The sequence below is a fragment of the Mercurialis annua genome, linkage group LG8 (assembly GCF_937616625.2).
Source record: "Mercurialis annua linkage group LG8, ddMerAnnu1.2, whole genome shotgun sequence".
Lineage (NCBI taxonomy): Eukaryota > Viridiplantae > Streptophyta > Magnoliopsida > Malpighiales > Euphorbiaceae > Mercurialis > Mercurialis annua.
Genome location: NC_065577.1, coordinates 3,377,345 through 3,393,007, shown reverse-complemented (window position 1 = coordinate 3,393,007; position 15,663 = coordinate 3,377,345). Strand labels below are relative to the sequence as shown.

General features: G+C 29.7%; 1 protein-coding gene and 1 long non-coding RNA gene across 4 annotated transcripts; one reads left to right on the top strand and one right to left on the bottom strand.

The window, feature by feature from the left end:
• The first annotated feature begins 3,392 nt into the window (after positions 1-3,392).
• Positions 3,393-12,985, top strand: LOC126661984 (MADS-box transcription factor 23-like). 2 transcript variants are annotated; one of them, XM_050355868.1, is made up of 9 exons: positions 3,393-3,463; positions 3,866-4,058; positions 5,720-5,798; positions 10,223-10,284; positions 11,625-11,724; positions 11,838-11,879; positions 11,960-12,043; positions 12,373-12,527; positions 12,604-12,985. In XM_050355868.1, the coding sequence occupies exons 2-9, from the start codon at positions 3,877-3,879 to the stop codon at positions 12,632-12,634; spliced, it is 735 nt and encodes a 244-aa protein (XP_050211825.1). In that variant the 5' UTR covers positions 3,393-3,463; positions 3,866-3,876; the 3' UTR covers positions 12,635-12,985. The 2 variants fall into 2 exon arrangements, with proteins under 2 accessions (XP_050211825.1, XP_050211824.1); XM_050355867.2 differs by lacking the exon at positions 3,393-3,463 and adding an exon at positions 3,626-3,745.
• LOC126661985 (uncharacterized) lies at positions 7,956-15,608 on the bottom strand. Of its 2 annotated transcripts, none has more exons than XR_007635689.2 (5): positions 15,518-15,608; positions 13,511-13,654; positions 12,595-12,989; positions 12,418-12,504; positions 7,956-8,361 (listed from the first exon to the last, which is right to left on the bottom strand). It is a non-coding gene; the product is annotated as an uncharacterized LOC126661985 (long non-coding RNA). The 2 variants fall into 2 exon arrangements; XR_008789719.1 differs by having other exon boundaries at positions 13,511-13,645; positions 15,518-15,560.
• Between the last annotated feature and the right edge of the window lie 55 nt (positions 15,609-15,663).

Here is a 15,663-nt window from a genome sequence, read left to right as displayed (position 1 = left end):
ATTTTAAAATGTAAAATTTAGTCATCCCATAGTGCAATTTTTGTGCACTTAGGTCAATGAAAATGTAAAAATATAGGTTGTTGATGATTGACACTTGGCTAATATGTTTACTTAGGCGTGAAAAAACGCAATTAATTTAGGGTTGATATTGATTAGTCCAAGACCTCAAAATAAGTAATTAAGGAAACATCGTATCCCCATTGGACAAAAGAATCTTAATCACGTGGGTCTTGACCAATCAAGTTTTATCTTAATTAGCAACTAATCCGATTCTTTTACCAAATCATTTTGGGGGTTCCTTCTCATACGTGTCTAATAATCATTAGAGTCCTTCATATTCTATTACATACTGATTTAAGGAGTTTTACTCTAATTTGTGCAAAAAAAAATATTCCATCCGTCACATAAAGATAGAAAAAGCACCCATTTTACAAGAATTAAGAAAGTACTCCCTCCGTTCTTTTTTAGTTGTCCATTTAGCAAATATTACACAGTCTCAAATTATGAAAAAAAATATTAATATAGCCGTATTAGTTAATAAATGCTTTTTAAATGAAAACATGGAGTCATTTATTAGGGATGAGTAAATTTGGAAGATAATAGCTAAAATTACATTGAAATTCCAAATGGACAACTAATTAGAGACAAATATATTTTGCTAAATGGACAACTAAAAAAAACGGAGGGAGTAGTTATTTATAGGTAACTTGTCATAATTTGTCTAAATTACCCTTTATAATCAATTAATTATGTACATTTTCCAAAGCCACTTCACTAATTATAGCACTTACAACTCATTTATTTATCTTTTCAAAATATGTATTTAATGTTTTATGATAAGCATGTAGGAGTATTTTGATAATTTTTGACATAACTAACTCCACTTTTTCTATTTTTATGGGATAAAAAAAGGTGATACTTTTTCTTTCTTTATGAGACGGAGGGAGTAATTAAAAAAAATGAATCTTGGAATAGTATTTTAATGCTCCCTCTATCCATTTTTAGTTATCGCTTTTGATCAACATATTTGTCCATCAATAGTTATCACTTTAGTATTTTTATGTGACTTTTATAATAGCATTCCAAATTTGATATTCTTATTAAATCACTTCATTAAATGGTAGTTCAATTTTCAAAATTAAATCATCTAATAATGGGTTGATAAAACTCTATTTTTATAATTTAATTTTTCAATAGTGGAGTTTATAAATAGAGTTATATTAGTGTTTATATTTATAATTTAAGACAAAATAAGTATTTTCTTAATCTTAATAATCTAACCTAAAGCGACGACTAAAAATGTACGGAGTGAGTATAGATGTAATTTTATACTATATACTTGGTGGAGTATATTATAGAATTCCTTTAATGTATTCTATTACAATTAATAAAAATATAATACGACCCTTAATCATATGTTAATAACCTATGATATATTTTTATAATACCTAATTTGGAATGCAAAAAATAGATAGTTAAGTTAGATATTATTAATTTAATTATTAAATGTATGTAAATATGATTAATTATGTATTTTCAAATATCAATTATATATCGAGATTAGAAAAATAAAAAATTAGATCTATAATTATATTTTGTATTGAATAAAATAATAATTAATAGTGATTAAGATAATACAATAAAAATAGTTGTATTAAAGAAAGATAAATATGATATTTTGACTTAACTATTTAAATAAAGATACTTTTTTGTATCAATTTGATTCACTTATTAAATTTAATACATATTTTAAATTTATTTATTTTTATATTATGATGACCGCAATATTTTTATTAAAAAAAAGTGACCCACTATATATTTGATTATTCTTTAATTAAATAAGCGGCTCTAAATACCATTTAAATGCATTAAATTATCAAAGACTGTTAATATTTAATTAATCACTACTTATTCATTTATTTTTAAAAAGTTACTAGTAAATTACTGCTTAATTAAAGTGCAATAAGTTTTTTTTAAGTTTAAAAAATATACTTTTCCTCTTTTTCTTTATTTTCTTTATTTTTACTTTTCTCCTTTACAATTTAGCAATGAGAGGTTTGATGGCTGACAGTTGCAACCTCCAACCAACGACCTAGAAAGAAGATTTCTTGTATATTGCCTTTATAATTAACATTTATATTAATATTGTAATTATTTAGATTTCCTCTTTTAGAAACATTACTAAAATTAACCACAAAATCTCTGAAATCTTCTCTACACTTTGATTTTTCACATGAAATTTTTCCAAAAATAGCTACTTTTGCACGTTGTAATTTGGTACTATTGAAGGACCAACTTGCAAATAAACATATTATAGTTTATACAAGCAAGTACGAATGAGATGGTAAAGATTTTAAAAGTATGATTAATTCATTTGTAACATCTACTCTTTATCTTGTATAATGGAGAACTTCGTATCTCATAGAAAATTTAGCAGATAAATAAATTTACAGCAATCTATTCAATTAATTCATATACAGACAAAAGATAGTTGACGATAGGTTAGAATCATTATACCAGCTGTTTAGTATTACTTTTCTAAAAAAATATTCATCGAATAGAGTATTGAGCAGACAATGTCATTTCTTAATTCCAACCACTTTTATGATTACACCTAAAATTATTTTATTTAAATAATACAAATTATTTTATTGAATATTTTTTAGCTCTTCTCCATATTCAAGACTTCTCATAGAAATTTCTAAAAATAAAATTTAATAATAGGAAAATATAATTAAAAATGAAAATTATTGAACTAAGAGGTTATAAAATCATTTAATTTTTTTAATATACTATTAAGTACTCTAATATATAATTTTTCCAAATATTATGATATTAATTACTAAAAAATTAAGTAATTTTTTGTATAAAATAACACATAAAACCCATATTCTTTTCTCAAAAGAATTTTCTTTATTACTAACTTTCTTGTTGGTAATCATGATGATTAAATATTTAAACATTTTAAAAAATATATTTAAACAATGAAAAGGAGTAGAAGACTACAAATGCAGCAAATAAAATAAAACAAAACCGCCCTCTGATTTGCTTACTTAAAACGTGTCAGCAATCTATTAGACAGACACGCCCCATCATTTCTGCTATTACCACAACTCCCACGAATCTAGGTACGAGGAAGGCAGTATCCCACTCTCGCGAGTAGCTTTTTCTGTCACTCGCGCTCTCCTGTTGACACTTGTCCATTTCGGCGCTTAACTCTTCACTCAAGTCGTACTTTTGATTCACTTGTACAGTTGTTACTCTGTGAAAGCGAGTAGGTTAAAAACTATAGCTCAAAACAGCTAAGCGGTATTGGGGTTTTGTAAGAAAACCACTTTCGGCTTTCCATATAAAGAAAAAAAACTAATTTTAATCCTTAAAAATATTTCTCTAAATAGACTCATTATAAAAATTTCTTCTAACTTTTGCCTTTGTTCATACTCCAAACTTTAGCTCAAAACAAGTAAGTCTCTCTATTTTGGGGTTTTGCTTTAAATTTTTAATTATTATTATTTGATGAAAAAACAGTTTGTTGTTCTTGATTTTTTTTCCTTTTTTCGATCTAATTTTTGTATAATTTCTTTGAGCTTAATGTAAACAAATATGTCTAGTAATTAAAACCTTTATATATCCTTTTCTATTTTATTCGAAGTGATAATTATAAGTTCTTTATTGGGCTGTACAAGAATGAATTAGATCGTTCAAATGATATGATAGATGGAGTGTGTACTTCTATTTACTAATCGTAAGACAATTTAATCAAATTGGATTTAGTGATTGCTCTTTGTTTTGATTCACTACTTTTATTGAGGTATTTTTTGATAAGATTTCATGGAAATTGACTTTGTATCGTTGTTGGATCTAGCAAAGAAAAAGATGGGAAGAGGGAAGATTGTGATTCGAAGGATCGACAATTCGACGAGCAGGCAAGTTACTTTTTCGAAACGAAGAAACGGGTTGTTGAAGAAAGCTAGAGAGTTATCGATACTTTGCGATGCAGAAGTTGGTGTGATGATCTTCTCCAGTACAGCCAAGCTCTATGACTATGCAAGCACTAGGTCAGTTTATTTACTTCTTCTAATTTCTTGCTTATTTATGTATACTTATGGATTTGTAGTATATTTTTGGTTAATTAGTGTCATTATTCGCATAAAATGAACCTGCAGATTGTTTTGTTCATCCAAGAAATTTGTTTAATTCTTTATTTTCAAAGAAAAAATGTTGTATAGTCTTTCATGTTGGTGTTTTCTAATCTAAGATTAAGTTAATGATTATTTTAATTATGGCATTATTCTAAAGAAAATAATCTTAGAAACTATGCCATGTGAGGCATGATTCAGATTTAATCTAAAGTGGAGTTTTAAATACCTAGGCACCTTTTTTCTTTTAAGTATTTGTGAAGATCAAATTAAGGTTGCAAGAATCATATACTTAGTAAACACAAAATTAAGTTTTAAAACTCATTGATTGTGAACTAGAAATGCTAACCTTGAATTAACTCATAATATGTTTTTTTTCTAGGATATACTAAAGTAATTTTTTTTGCCTGTATATACAATTAGTGACAATGATCATCTTATAGATCAATTAATGCATGTTACAGTGTAAAAAAGATTATGATGATTTGAAATCCGTATCTAGATCCTCTCGAATGATCGAGATATTTATTTTGAATGTTTTATACTCCACTATATGTAATATTTGTTTCACCATATTTAAACTATAGTATACTTTAAATTTTACTATTCAGTGTAATACATCCAGTGTAGATAAGATTTTTTCTTGTTGGATAATTGAACTAGTACAATTTGTTTAGAGTATTAATTACGGAAAATTCTTATGTTTATTGTATATGTTATATATCCAATGCTACAATTAAATGATATAATTAAAGTAGTGAAACAAATATATTTTTTCCCTACCTTCATTGAAAATTTGACATACTAGGGTTAAGAATCATTGTCTAAACTGACAATACGAATGTGCATGCTGCATGCATGAGGTTGATGAAGGCTAAATAGGTTAATTTCATTGGTTTGGCCTGTTTAATCGATTTAACTTTTTAATATTTTACAAGTTAAAAATATTCAAATCTTGCTTGCTACTTTCTGATATGAAGTAATTTGTAATTAATAATAAAATATATAGTGTTTTCATTATTTGTGTATTGCATATACCATTGATGTTTAATTTTATTGATTTGTTTATCCTCAATATTTTTAGGTCTAAGATTCGATGTTGATTGCTTTTAGTTCTGATTAATTCACTGTTTTATTGAAGTATCTTATTCTCTAATGTAATTTGACTGTCTTAAGATGTCAACTTGACAGATTTGCTTGAGCTTTCATCTAACGAATTTCCAATAAACTTAATCAAACTTTTCCATTAAGAAATAGATTTTCATATAAAAAAATGCATTTCGGTGATATTCATTTTTCAAATAACGGGATATTATCCGATCAATGTAGATCAAATTTTGCTTATGTGACAATTCGTTTGTCCATTGACAAATTGGCTATCCCTCGGTCACACAAGAAAAAATCAGTTTGAATTTTTCCTGTCTTTCGAAAATGAATTGGATTATCGAAATATAAATAAATTAAATGTTGATAACCGTTCTGCAAAAATACTATATATAGTTACGTAGCCGTAAATATGTCTATCCATAGGTAATGTTTTCTTGTGCATGATGTTTCTGATCCATGTCCATCCATTACAGTATGAATTCCGTTATTGACCGTTACACCAAGCTGAAAGAGGAACAGCATCAACTGGTGAATCCTGCTTCAGAAATCAAGGTCATTATTCACTTGCTTTACATCTTACTTCAAAATCTTAAATAATTTTTCTTTCTTTTCTGCCACCAATTTTAAACTCAGCTCAATTTATTTAATTAAACTTAAACTTAAATTAATTAAATTTTGGATAATATAATATTTGTTTTCTTTTCAATCTGTACGGTTTTGGATCAAATCTTTAAAAGAAGAGGTCTAATCTTTCACTAACTTATATCGAATAACATGGCATAAGCGTTGTGTTGTACAGTTATCCAACTCATCGATGATAATTAGAGAAATAATATGTGTTTCAAGTTGATCGTGATTCAAGATAATAAAACAAAAAATAAAATAAATTACAGCCGAAATATATATCTACTCATGATTTCATCTCAAAACATAGCTGATTAGTATAACATTGCTAACATAACTTTGCGCAAACTAATTCTTATACAAAAATTGCTCTCCGGTTGTCTCCCTCAAAAAAAAATTGCCGCTCCCGTCAATATTCTGAATTATGTCAGAAAATATCAAACACCAAAATATAAAACTCGAAAAATTCGGATACAAGATAAGATATATAGCTCGTGTAAATTTAACAAAGGGATAATGTTTTATAAATTCGTGAACAATAGGTGTTTTTTTTTAATTTAATCATAAACTCTTTAACGTGTACAAGAATTTTCATTTTGTTTTTCAAATTGATACATAGGGTCATAATATGTTGATGTAGCACTCATTCATTGGATGATTTTTTTTAAGTGGAAGTCATTTTTAGCCGCCATCTTAGCATATTATGGAGAAATTCTTAAGTAGATTCGTGATAGGTCCGAATCAGAGTTGAACTATATTATGAGATAGAAATTCTACTTAGGGCGAGAATTAAACCACAAATATCTCTTAGGGTGAGACAAACCACAAGTGTTTTGGTTATAATTTTGCTTAACTTCTATTTACGGGAAATATAGTTTAAATACAAGATAAGTAGTAACTACTTCCTAAACCTTAGATAATATCCCTAAAAATCAGCCACAACTAATAATAACAAGAAAGGGAAGTTCTTACCTAGACCGGGTTCATGAAAAATTCACGGACCTATCTAATAAGGTGTTAGAGAAATGAAAAGAAAGAAAAAATAATAAAAAAAGAGAGAAAATTATATTAGATTTTCTAACACCTCATTGGGTAGGTGCATGGAAAATTCATGGACCGGAACTAGGTAAGAATTTCCCAGCAAGAAAATAGCAACAACTATTTAACTTAGTTAATAACTACTTCACCCACTAACAACTAGCATTAACGTGAATAATATGCATGACTTTGATGACTTATCAATTCGGTCCACCACGTCATCCGTGGACTAAACCAATCATATCATAACACATCTTAAAATGGGAGTATTCTTGTAATATCATTATTTAAAAGAATACCCTCATTTTAATGAGGTGTTATGATATGATTGGCTTAGTACACGGATGACGTGGTAGACCGAGTCTACATAAGAATTTCTCCATATTATGACCTCGTGTATCAATTTGTAAAAAAATGAAAGTTTTTGCATATATACGTTTTAAAATTCATAATTAAATTGAAAAAACATGTTTAGTTTGTGAATTTATATACCATCACGCCTTTAACAAATCAGTGCAAATTAAGAGCCATTCTAAATCAGAATGCTAATACTACTATTTAGTGGGTTAAACATTCTTGCGCATATTGAACAATAAATTTTTTACAGATTTTTTAAAAGAAGAGTTACCAACGTTTTGTTTGTTACATTTTGATAACCTAACCTAACTAATATTTTTAATGAAAGGTTACCGTATCATTTGATGCCAATTTTTACCCATATGGGAGACAGAAAAATAATATGGTTACCCAATTCACAGTTAAATAAAAATGTTATTTTATATAGTGTGGTTAAATACACCATTTTTTCTTCTCTTCTCTTATAGGAATAATCTGAATCAAATTGATCAGATAACCTTAGGGGGTTGTAAAAATATTAGTTAAATTATCAAAATATAGCAAATCGTATGTTGATAATCGTTATACAAAAAACATATAATTCAGTAACCGCAAACATATTTAACCCACTATTTAATTAGCGGGTCTCTGCCAAAAAAATTAAAAATTAGCGGGTATCAACTACAGTAATTCTGCTACTCTAATCTCCAGTTATGTTCCTTCAAACGTGCATTTTTGCACAACTTCATTAGAATTTGGGCAGAACTCTACAATTGTATACATGTTGAACCTGTGAACACCTCATGAAGAAAAACATACTGATTCAAAGTCTAATTAAACTGCAAATAAAATTCCATAGCTGCAAAATTTCAATCTTCATGATTCCAGCCATCTAAAATTCAAATATTGCATGAATTAACAATTGAAAACCAAACTAATAAAAGCCAAATAGATGACTGAAATACGGGCGGCCTTGACGAGAATGAGCCATTAGCTATAGATTGTCATAAAAGCTGTTAAGAACTGTGTGGAAATCGCATGATTTATTCACCGAGGAATTGTTTGATTTTCTTGTGCCTTGAGATATTGGAAGTGGCTCCTCAAATGTTGTTCAAACCTGCACATAACATAGCTTAGAAAATGAGGGTAAACCATCATGATATATGGGCAAAAAGAGACAACATGAGACATTCAAATGTCATCTGAGTACTAGTTTAAAGCCGAAAAACTTGAATAAACCATCCCAAAATCCTTCAGGAAATGTATAAACAAATCATCAGCCACGAAACAAATCTAGACATTCAAGATTAATTGATATGTGACATCTAGGCTCATCCATAAGGTTGTCTTTAGTCAAGCTCATGGCAATCTCTGCAATGCCAAATTACCTTAATCATCTAGAAAGTGCAGTACCCAGCGATCTAATTCGACAAGTTGTACTCGGTGTAAAAATAACATCATTCAACACTACATCTACGTCAAACTATGAAAACTTGAGGCAATTAAGACTTGCTACTAACCAATTCAAACATCATTCTTTTCATGTATTCCATTAGATTAATTCAGAAAAATGTATCCACTCTAACTAGACCAGGAATAAGGTTCACATTTGAAACTTTCCCTTATGTCAGCAATTTCTTTGTTACTTCTAACTATGAATACAATATCATCAACACTAGAACACTATCTAGAGCTTTATAAAAAAGGTAACATGAACTATTTCAGTTCTGAAATCAAACTGTATCGTACTGTTTCGGCTGTCATTCTCTTATGGTTAAAATAAATGATTTATAAAATAATCAAAATCAAAAGAATTTACAAAAAAAAAAAAAAAAAGCTATCATATACACCACATGTAAACTCATAAACACCTAAAGAAAGCATTATCTTCAATAAAATATTCTAATCTCTCTTTTTACTTTTATTTTCTTTTGCAAAAGTAGATAAACATTTTTTTTGTCGATGCGTGGGTATCAATCTTGCCCATATCATATAATTCATCACTGATAGGGTTACTAAACTGCTTTCACCATAAAGTATCACTTAGGTATCGCATCACCTTTTTGAAATTGTGTCACAGATTGATCAATACGATGCCAAACCAATAATTAAAACTCTAGAAACATCACAATTTCTCAACAGAAATAGTTCATCATGTCAACCTATATTATCAACCAATAGCCCATATGTTCGACCAAGGAATCGTATCTTTAACTCAATCACAGTCAAGCAAGCATCTTATCCATCAAACTAATTTAAAACAAATTCCATTGCTCTAAAATTAGACGTCATTTCTAACGTCAAGTCTTCTATAAAGTTGTATCAAATTCAGACCCGTAGACTCCATCCTTTCAAACCCTTATAGTTTTTATAGTTAACAGAATCCAAATCATTCCAATTTCTTGATATCAGAATTTGGCTTCCCAATCCTTTCCATTATTATTAAACAAAGGCAGATTTTCTTCATTCCCCTCTTAAATGAGTAGACATAATAAGCCAGCCAACCAAAAAGACATCTTTCTTATCTAGATATAGTAAAAGAATAGCATGGAATGAGCTTTAACCATCACATGCATACTTGTCAAAAATTAAGGCAAAGGCAAGTGTAATGGTATAAAATTACAAAGAGAAAAGGCAAAGGTGATAACTATTTTATTCTTTATGAAGTAATGGTTTAGCATAGATAGCTTTTCTTTCAAACCTATGTATGTTCATGACAAGTCCATCACTTTTCAAAAAAAAAATATCTTAAACATAACATCCCAAAAATAATATACTAGTAGATGTAACAATATGCTTGAAACAATCAAGTAAAATCACAAACTCATTATTACGATAATTGTGCGAAATGTCCATGTGTTGTTGAATCTAGTACCAAATTTTCTATGGTAATTATTTCTCATTTTCAATGTCTTTATTTTCCATTCTAGGCATAGTCTTGCCTTTTCTAAATAATGTCGTCCACCTTGTTCATATAGTTTTGGCAAAGGGAGGTCGCAAGCTTGAGGAAGGAATTGCAATACCTACAAGAATATCATAGGTATGATCGACAATCACTCAACAATAAATCTTATATGATGCATGGCCATTAGATAAAGGGTAATGATATCCTATAAAAACTGAATAAGGATTTCCCTAGCCATGGTATCCTATAAGAACTGAATAAAGATTTCGTATAGGCTAACGGATACATTAGACATGAATAAGTAATGAAATTCTTCAATTCTAGATCGTCAACAAGTAAAATAAAATGAAGCAAAGCCTAAGCTAACAAAATTCAAAAGCAAATATTCCCAAGAAATGAAGTAATGATAAGGCATTCAAATACAATCATGAACATAGATGATAATAGACACTAAATTATCAATAGAAGACCATCCCTAAATAACATTTAGATATGGAGATGGTATGATTATGAAAATGTGGGAAAAATAAAAGATCAATGTGTCAATTGAAAAGGGATATTTTGAAAGACATGACTACAAATGTGTTAATAGTATACAAAGTTGAAAATATAAAAAGGTAAAGCCTAGCAACAAACATCAAATTAGGTTTGATAGACCCATCACTTTGTAAAATTACAAATAAGCCTCACATTTTCATATATAAGTGAACTAAAAAGTAATTACTGCAAATAAACATTGTTTAGTTTATTGAATGAGTTGAAAATTTCTCCCTAAAAGTGAAATATTAATCTATTACTTGGATGAAGTAACACACAAAAGAAGAAATCAAATACAAACTATCAAATTTCAAACCTTGATGTGCATGTTTTGCCTGATGAAATTCTACTTATGTCTCAGCTTAACATGCATTACATGTCCAAACATCCAATCTCATATTTTCATGTCATAAATTTTACAATAATGCAAAAGCTGCTTCCAAGTCACTGGCTTTTAAATACTACATAACATGGCCATGACAGATTGCAAATAGATGTAAGTTGTAGGATACCACAATGGCACAACTGTTGCGCAAATATTTTCAATTGAAAGCTGAATTCATCGTATCTTTACTCAGTGTTCAATGCAATCATCAATTGAAAGGTAAAATCAAGCACTTATTTTAGCGTAGGATATATAAACAGGTGAAAATAAGACGGCTTTAAGAATTGGAATAAGGTCTTAACTTAGGTGCAGATTAAAAAATAAATAAATGTCAGAACCCAAATGTCTACTGGCTTTTGAAGTTCTAGACAGTTTTAACTGATGGAAGGCCTATAAGAACATAAAATAGCATTATTAGAAAAGATAAGTTAGCTAAAAATAGATTGTATGACAAAAAGTGATTTTCCTAGTATTGTCAAATAGTTATGTTACTTATGTATGTAAAACTCCAGTAGCAGTGTTGCACATTTCATCTGTTCATTATAACATGTAGGCAGCTGATGGGAGAAGAACTTTCTGGTCTAAGCGTTAAAGATCTACAGAATTTAGAAAACCAACTAGAGATGAGTCTGAGAGGTGTTCGAATGAAAAAGGTACAACAGCCTTGCAGTTATTATCTATCCTACTACATTCATGGTTTTTCCTTCACGTACAAATGTATCATGTAATCTTCTTAGTACAACCTTTAGTTTTTCTTCTGTCACAGGACCAAATTTTAACTGATGAAATCACAGAACTACACAGCAAGGTATTTCTGAAATACCGACCTCAATGTTTATCATTTCTAGAAATCTTTATTTTAACATTCTTTCAAACATGTCATTGCAGGGAAATCTCGCTTATGAAGAAAATCTAAAACTACACAAGAAAGTAGACCTCATGTGTCAAGAAAATGCAGAATTACGTAAAAAGGTAGTCATCTATGCAGCATCAGTATCAAAGGGAAAATATATCCCTACTGTTCAACTCTAAACTCGACCTCTTTTGTGTAAACAAGAACTTAAGCATAACAATTCTACAGCAACTGGCCTACAGTGAATATAACAACACCTTACACCAAAGGTGCATTAATATCGTACCTGACCAATAAGCCATAAAGCCAGTACTAAGGGCTGACTCGGTGCACAAAGTGCCCTCATACTATTGCAAGAATAAGGGGAGGGTGTAGTATATACCTTAAAGTTTGATAAATTGAATATTATAGTTCAGGTAGAAGCTCAAATAGAAGCTTTTGTTCTCAGGTAAATGAAGACAGGGATATAGGAAAGGCAAATAAAAGCTCCTACCTGCCATACACTTTAAGCAACGGATATGATTTGCATGCTCCAATCCATCTCCAGCTGAGCCAACCACAGCCAAATAGCAATGAAGCACTGGGAAAAACGATGCAACTGGGGTAAGTTCTAATTAATCACTGAGATGTTATGTGCTCTAACAACCACCTGATTGCTTTTTTTTCTAACCTTCTGTAGACTACAACTGCAACAGCAAAGCAGGCAGTAGCTAAGATAGACATTAGTCATTGTCCTAACAATTTGCACCGCTGTTCAAAATTCCAAGTCAAGAGACCTTGTACATCAGCCATGAGACGTATCTTCCCACAGCAGCACAATCACTCTGGGTATGGTACATTCTACAGGATAGATTTTGGAAATGCAGTAAAATTCTTGGAAAGAGCTCCAGTCAACAAAAGCTTATGCAATAATGGCGCCGCTATGAGATGAGCCAATTGTTGCTCTAGTTGTGTTAATATCTATAATGATTGACGAGATTGAACGGCTTGTTTGAATCGTGGTAGTTCCACATATTTTCTGAAGATTTATCAAATTTAAAACTTCTCATCTTGACGACTAATCACCTGTCGAATAGCACAAACACATTAAGCTTTATAAAAGTCCCAAAAAAAGACGTAAAGCACCTGCTTTCACGGCTAATCTATTTAAAAATGGTCGAGAGCAATCTTACTGAAAGGGTACACTAGACTCGTGATGTAGTAGACATGTCATATTATTTTAAGAAACATAACACAAAGCAACAAAGACCAAATAAAATTAAAGCTAAACAATACATGACTCAAAAAGAGAGCATGCACAACAGGGATCTGTGTATTCATATCAACAAACAAGAGGTAACAAATATAATCACGAGTTGTCAATTGTATATTAGCTATTCCATCAAAATCATACTTCATTAATTTCAATATTAAAAAATATTTCACTTCAATTTAAGCAGTAAACTAAGCATACAAGCAGAAAGACAAACAGAAAACACCACATATAAATTGTAGTTCATGCAGTAATACCACAGCAAGAAACTAAATTGTGCAGCAAGAACATAAGAACACGGGGTATTTTATTGAGTTTTTCTAAATTTCCATACCTATTTCCCCTTTTAGGAAAGAATGTTGAAGAACTCAAAAAATGTACTCTACACAGACAGCATTCTCCCTCAGCATATTCTGTAATGAAAAAGCAACTAAAGGACTGTATACTTCTTCTGAATCCTTTCTACTACCTGCATTGCCTAAAATAAGAATCAGTAGTTAAACTTATTGGAGCAATCAGGTATTAATAATTCAGTAGCTTATCACCAGTGTACTCATCTATTTAAAGGTAAAGCAAATTCAAAGTTACATATCAAAAAGAAAGTCTTAAGAAACTCTTCACAATTTAGAATTTATTGATATATCTTAACCAAACAACAATTTATTCCCAAGTGTAGTTCTGAATAATCATATTATAATACCAAAAACAAGAAAGTGGGAAACTGACAAATAAATTCCACTGCCAAAGGGAAAAAGTAGCAAACATGAACGCATAATCATTCATGGACATTTGGTTTGTCATTAGGTGAATGACATCAACAAAGTATTTTCAAGTTCCCAAGTGTACTTCCAATCTCCAAATAATCATAAACAATACCAAAAACAAGACAGTGGGAAACATACAATACAAACAAAATTCATGGACAATTGGTGTGGAAGGATTAATTCATATTTTACAATATAGTAAAACCACTGGGCGTCCCTACACAGCAATCTATGGAAGGATTAATTAATACTTTACATTTGGTTTATGTTCACCTAAACTCGTGCTCACTGGACTTTGTGACGACAAAATACGAGAACCGAATTCTAACGCACAAGACTTCCCATGCTTGGCCCCTAAAAGTATTACTATTAGGTCCTTGCCAATGAACCAAATAAATGAAACCCTATATTCTCCATAAGGTAATATATCCCTAGTTTAGTGCAACATACTAATATGGATTTTTTCATAAGAAATATTTACATATCCTTCTCGGAAGTGTGTCATGTGTGTAGCATTTCAGCTATCTTAAAGTTTAGTGAATGTTCAGAATATAGTTCTCTCTACTCCAAACTAGGCCCCATTTGATTTAGATTTTGCTCGCAACTCATAGTAGTAGATGAAGCTAACAGGTCGCTAGTATTACTGAATGACAATTGTTAAAAATTTAAATGACATTGCCAACACTTAAAGCAATAACAAATACATTAGATTGTTGTCAGGTTATGATTTAGCTTTGCATATATGATATAATACTTTTATCCACTTGATTTTCTGAAAGAAAAATTAAGAAAAACAAAAGAAAAAATAGCATTGATTATAAGAAAACAACTATAATGTATATTTATAAATATTTGCACTAAATTGTACTTTTCTAGCCTATATATAAAAATCTCACAACCAATACCATTATTGTTAATAATACTTTTGAGATTGTTTTATGCTATCATCTAACTATTATGAAGTACTATAATTACACAATTTATTTAATAGTTTGAACAAATAAATTTTGACGGGGTAATTAAACATTAAAAAATGAGTCATATAATGTTGAAGACAAATGCTCTCATGAAATTTATTAGACACAACATTATGGGACGTATGATGATAGAAGATGAATCAAATATGCAAATTAGAAAATAAGTTAATACAACATTAAACTCGAGCAACTATAAAGTCACGAACATAAGGAATTACGGTATTGAGCATTAGCTCTTTGTTAATATACCTAATAAGCGATCCACTAAGATAACTAGTATAAACTTTTCATCTTCTTAACAAAATTGATGCTCAAAGTTAAACTCAACTATATATCTAGTTTAGCTAATTACTTCAAACTAAATAAATTCCGTCCTACGAATCTATCAGAGAGGCAAACCTAATTTCATCGAAGCGAAATTAATTCAAAACCACACAAACAAATAAACATATAAAGCACAAAAATCGCCAATATAAATTTGAAAAATATAAACTAAGTGCAGTAAAGAGTGGTGCTACACGTCTGTTACCAAACAAAATAAGCAAATAATCTGCATAAAAATTAGTAAATAATCCATAAATCTAACGGATGAAAACGTACTGATTATGATAGAGTTGAGTTCGTACATTGAAGAGGATATAGAAGAAAAATTTCTCAGACTGAGAATTATGATTGTTGAAGGTTAAATAGTAATTTGGGTGGATCGGATGCGGCAGGATCTAGAGTACTTGTTTTTTCTTTTCTTG

Coding starts and splice junctions, on each gene's coding strand:
- LOC126661984 (XM_050355867.2), top strand. CDS start 3,718: ATGGAGTGTGTACTTCTATTTACTAATC. Junction 11,725..11,837: donor GAGGTGTTCGAATGAAAAAG/GTACAACAGCCT, acceptor CTTCTGTCACAG/GACCAAATTTTAACTGATGA. Junction 11,880..11,959: donor TCACAGAACTACACAGCAAG/GTATTTCTGAAA, acceptor ATGTCATTGCAG/GGAAATCTCGCTTATGAAGA.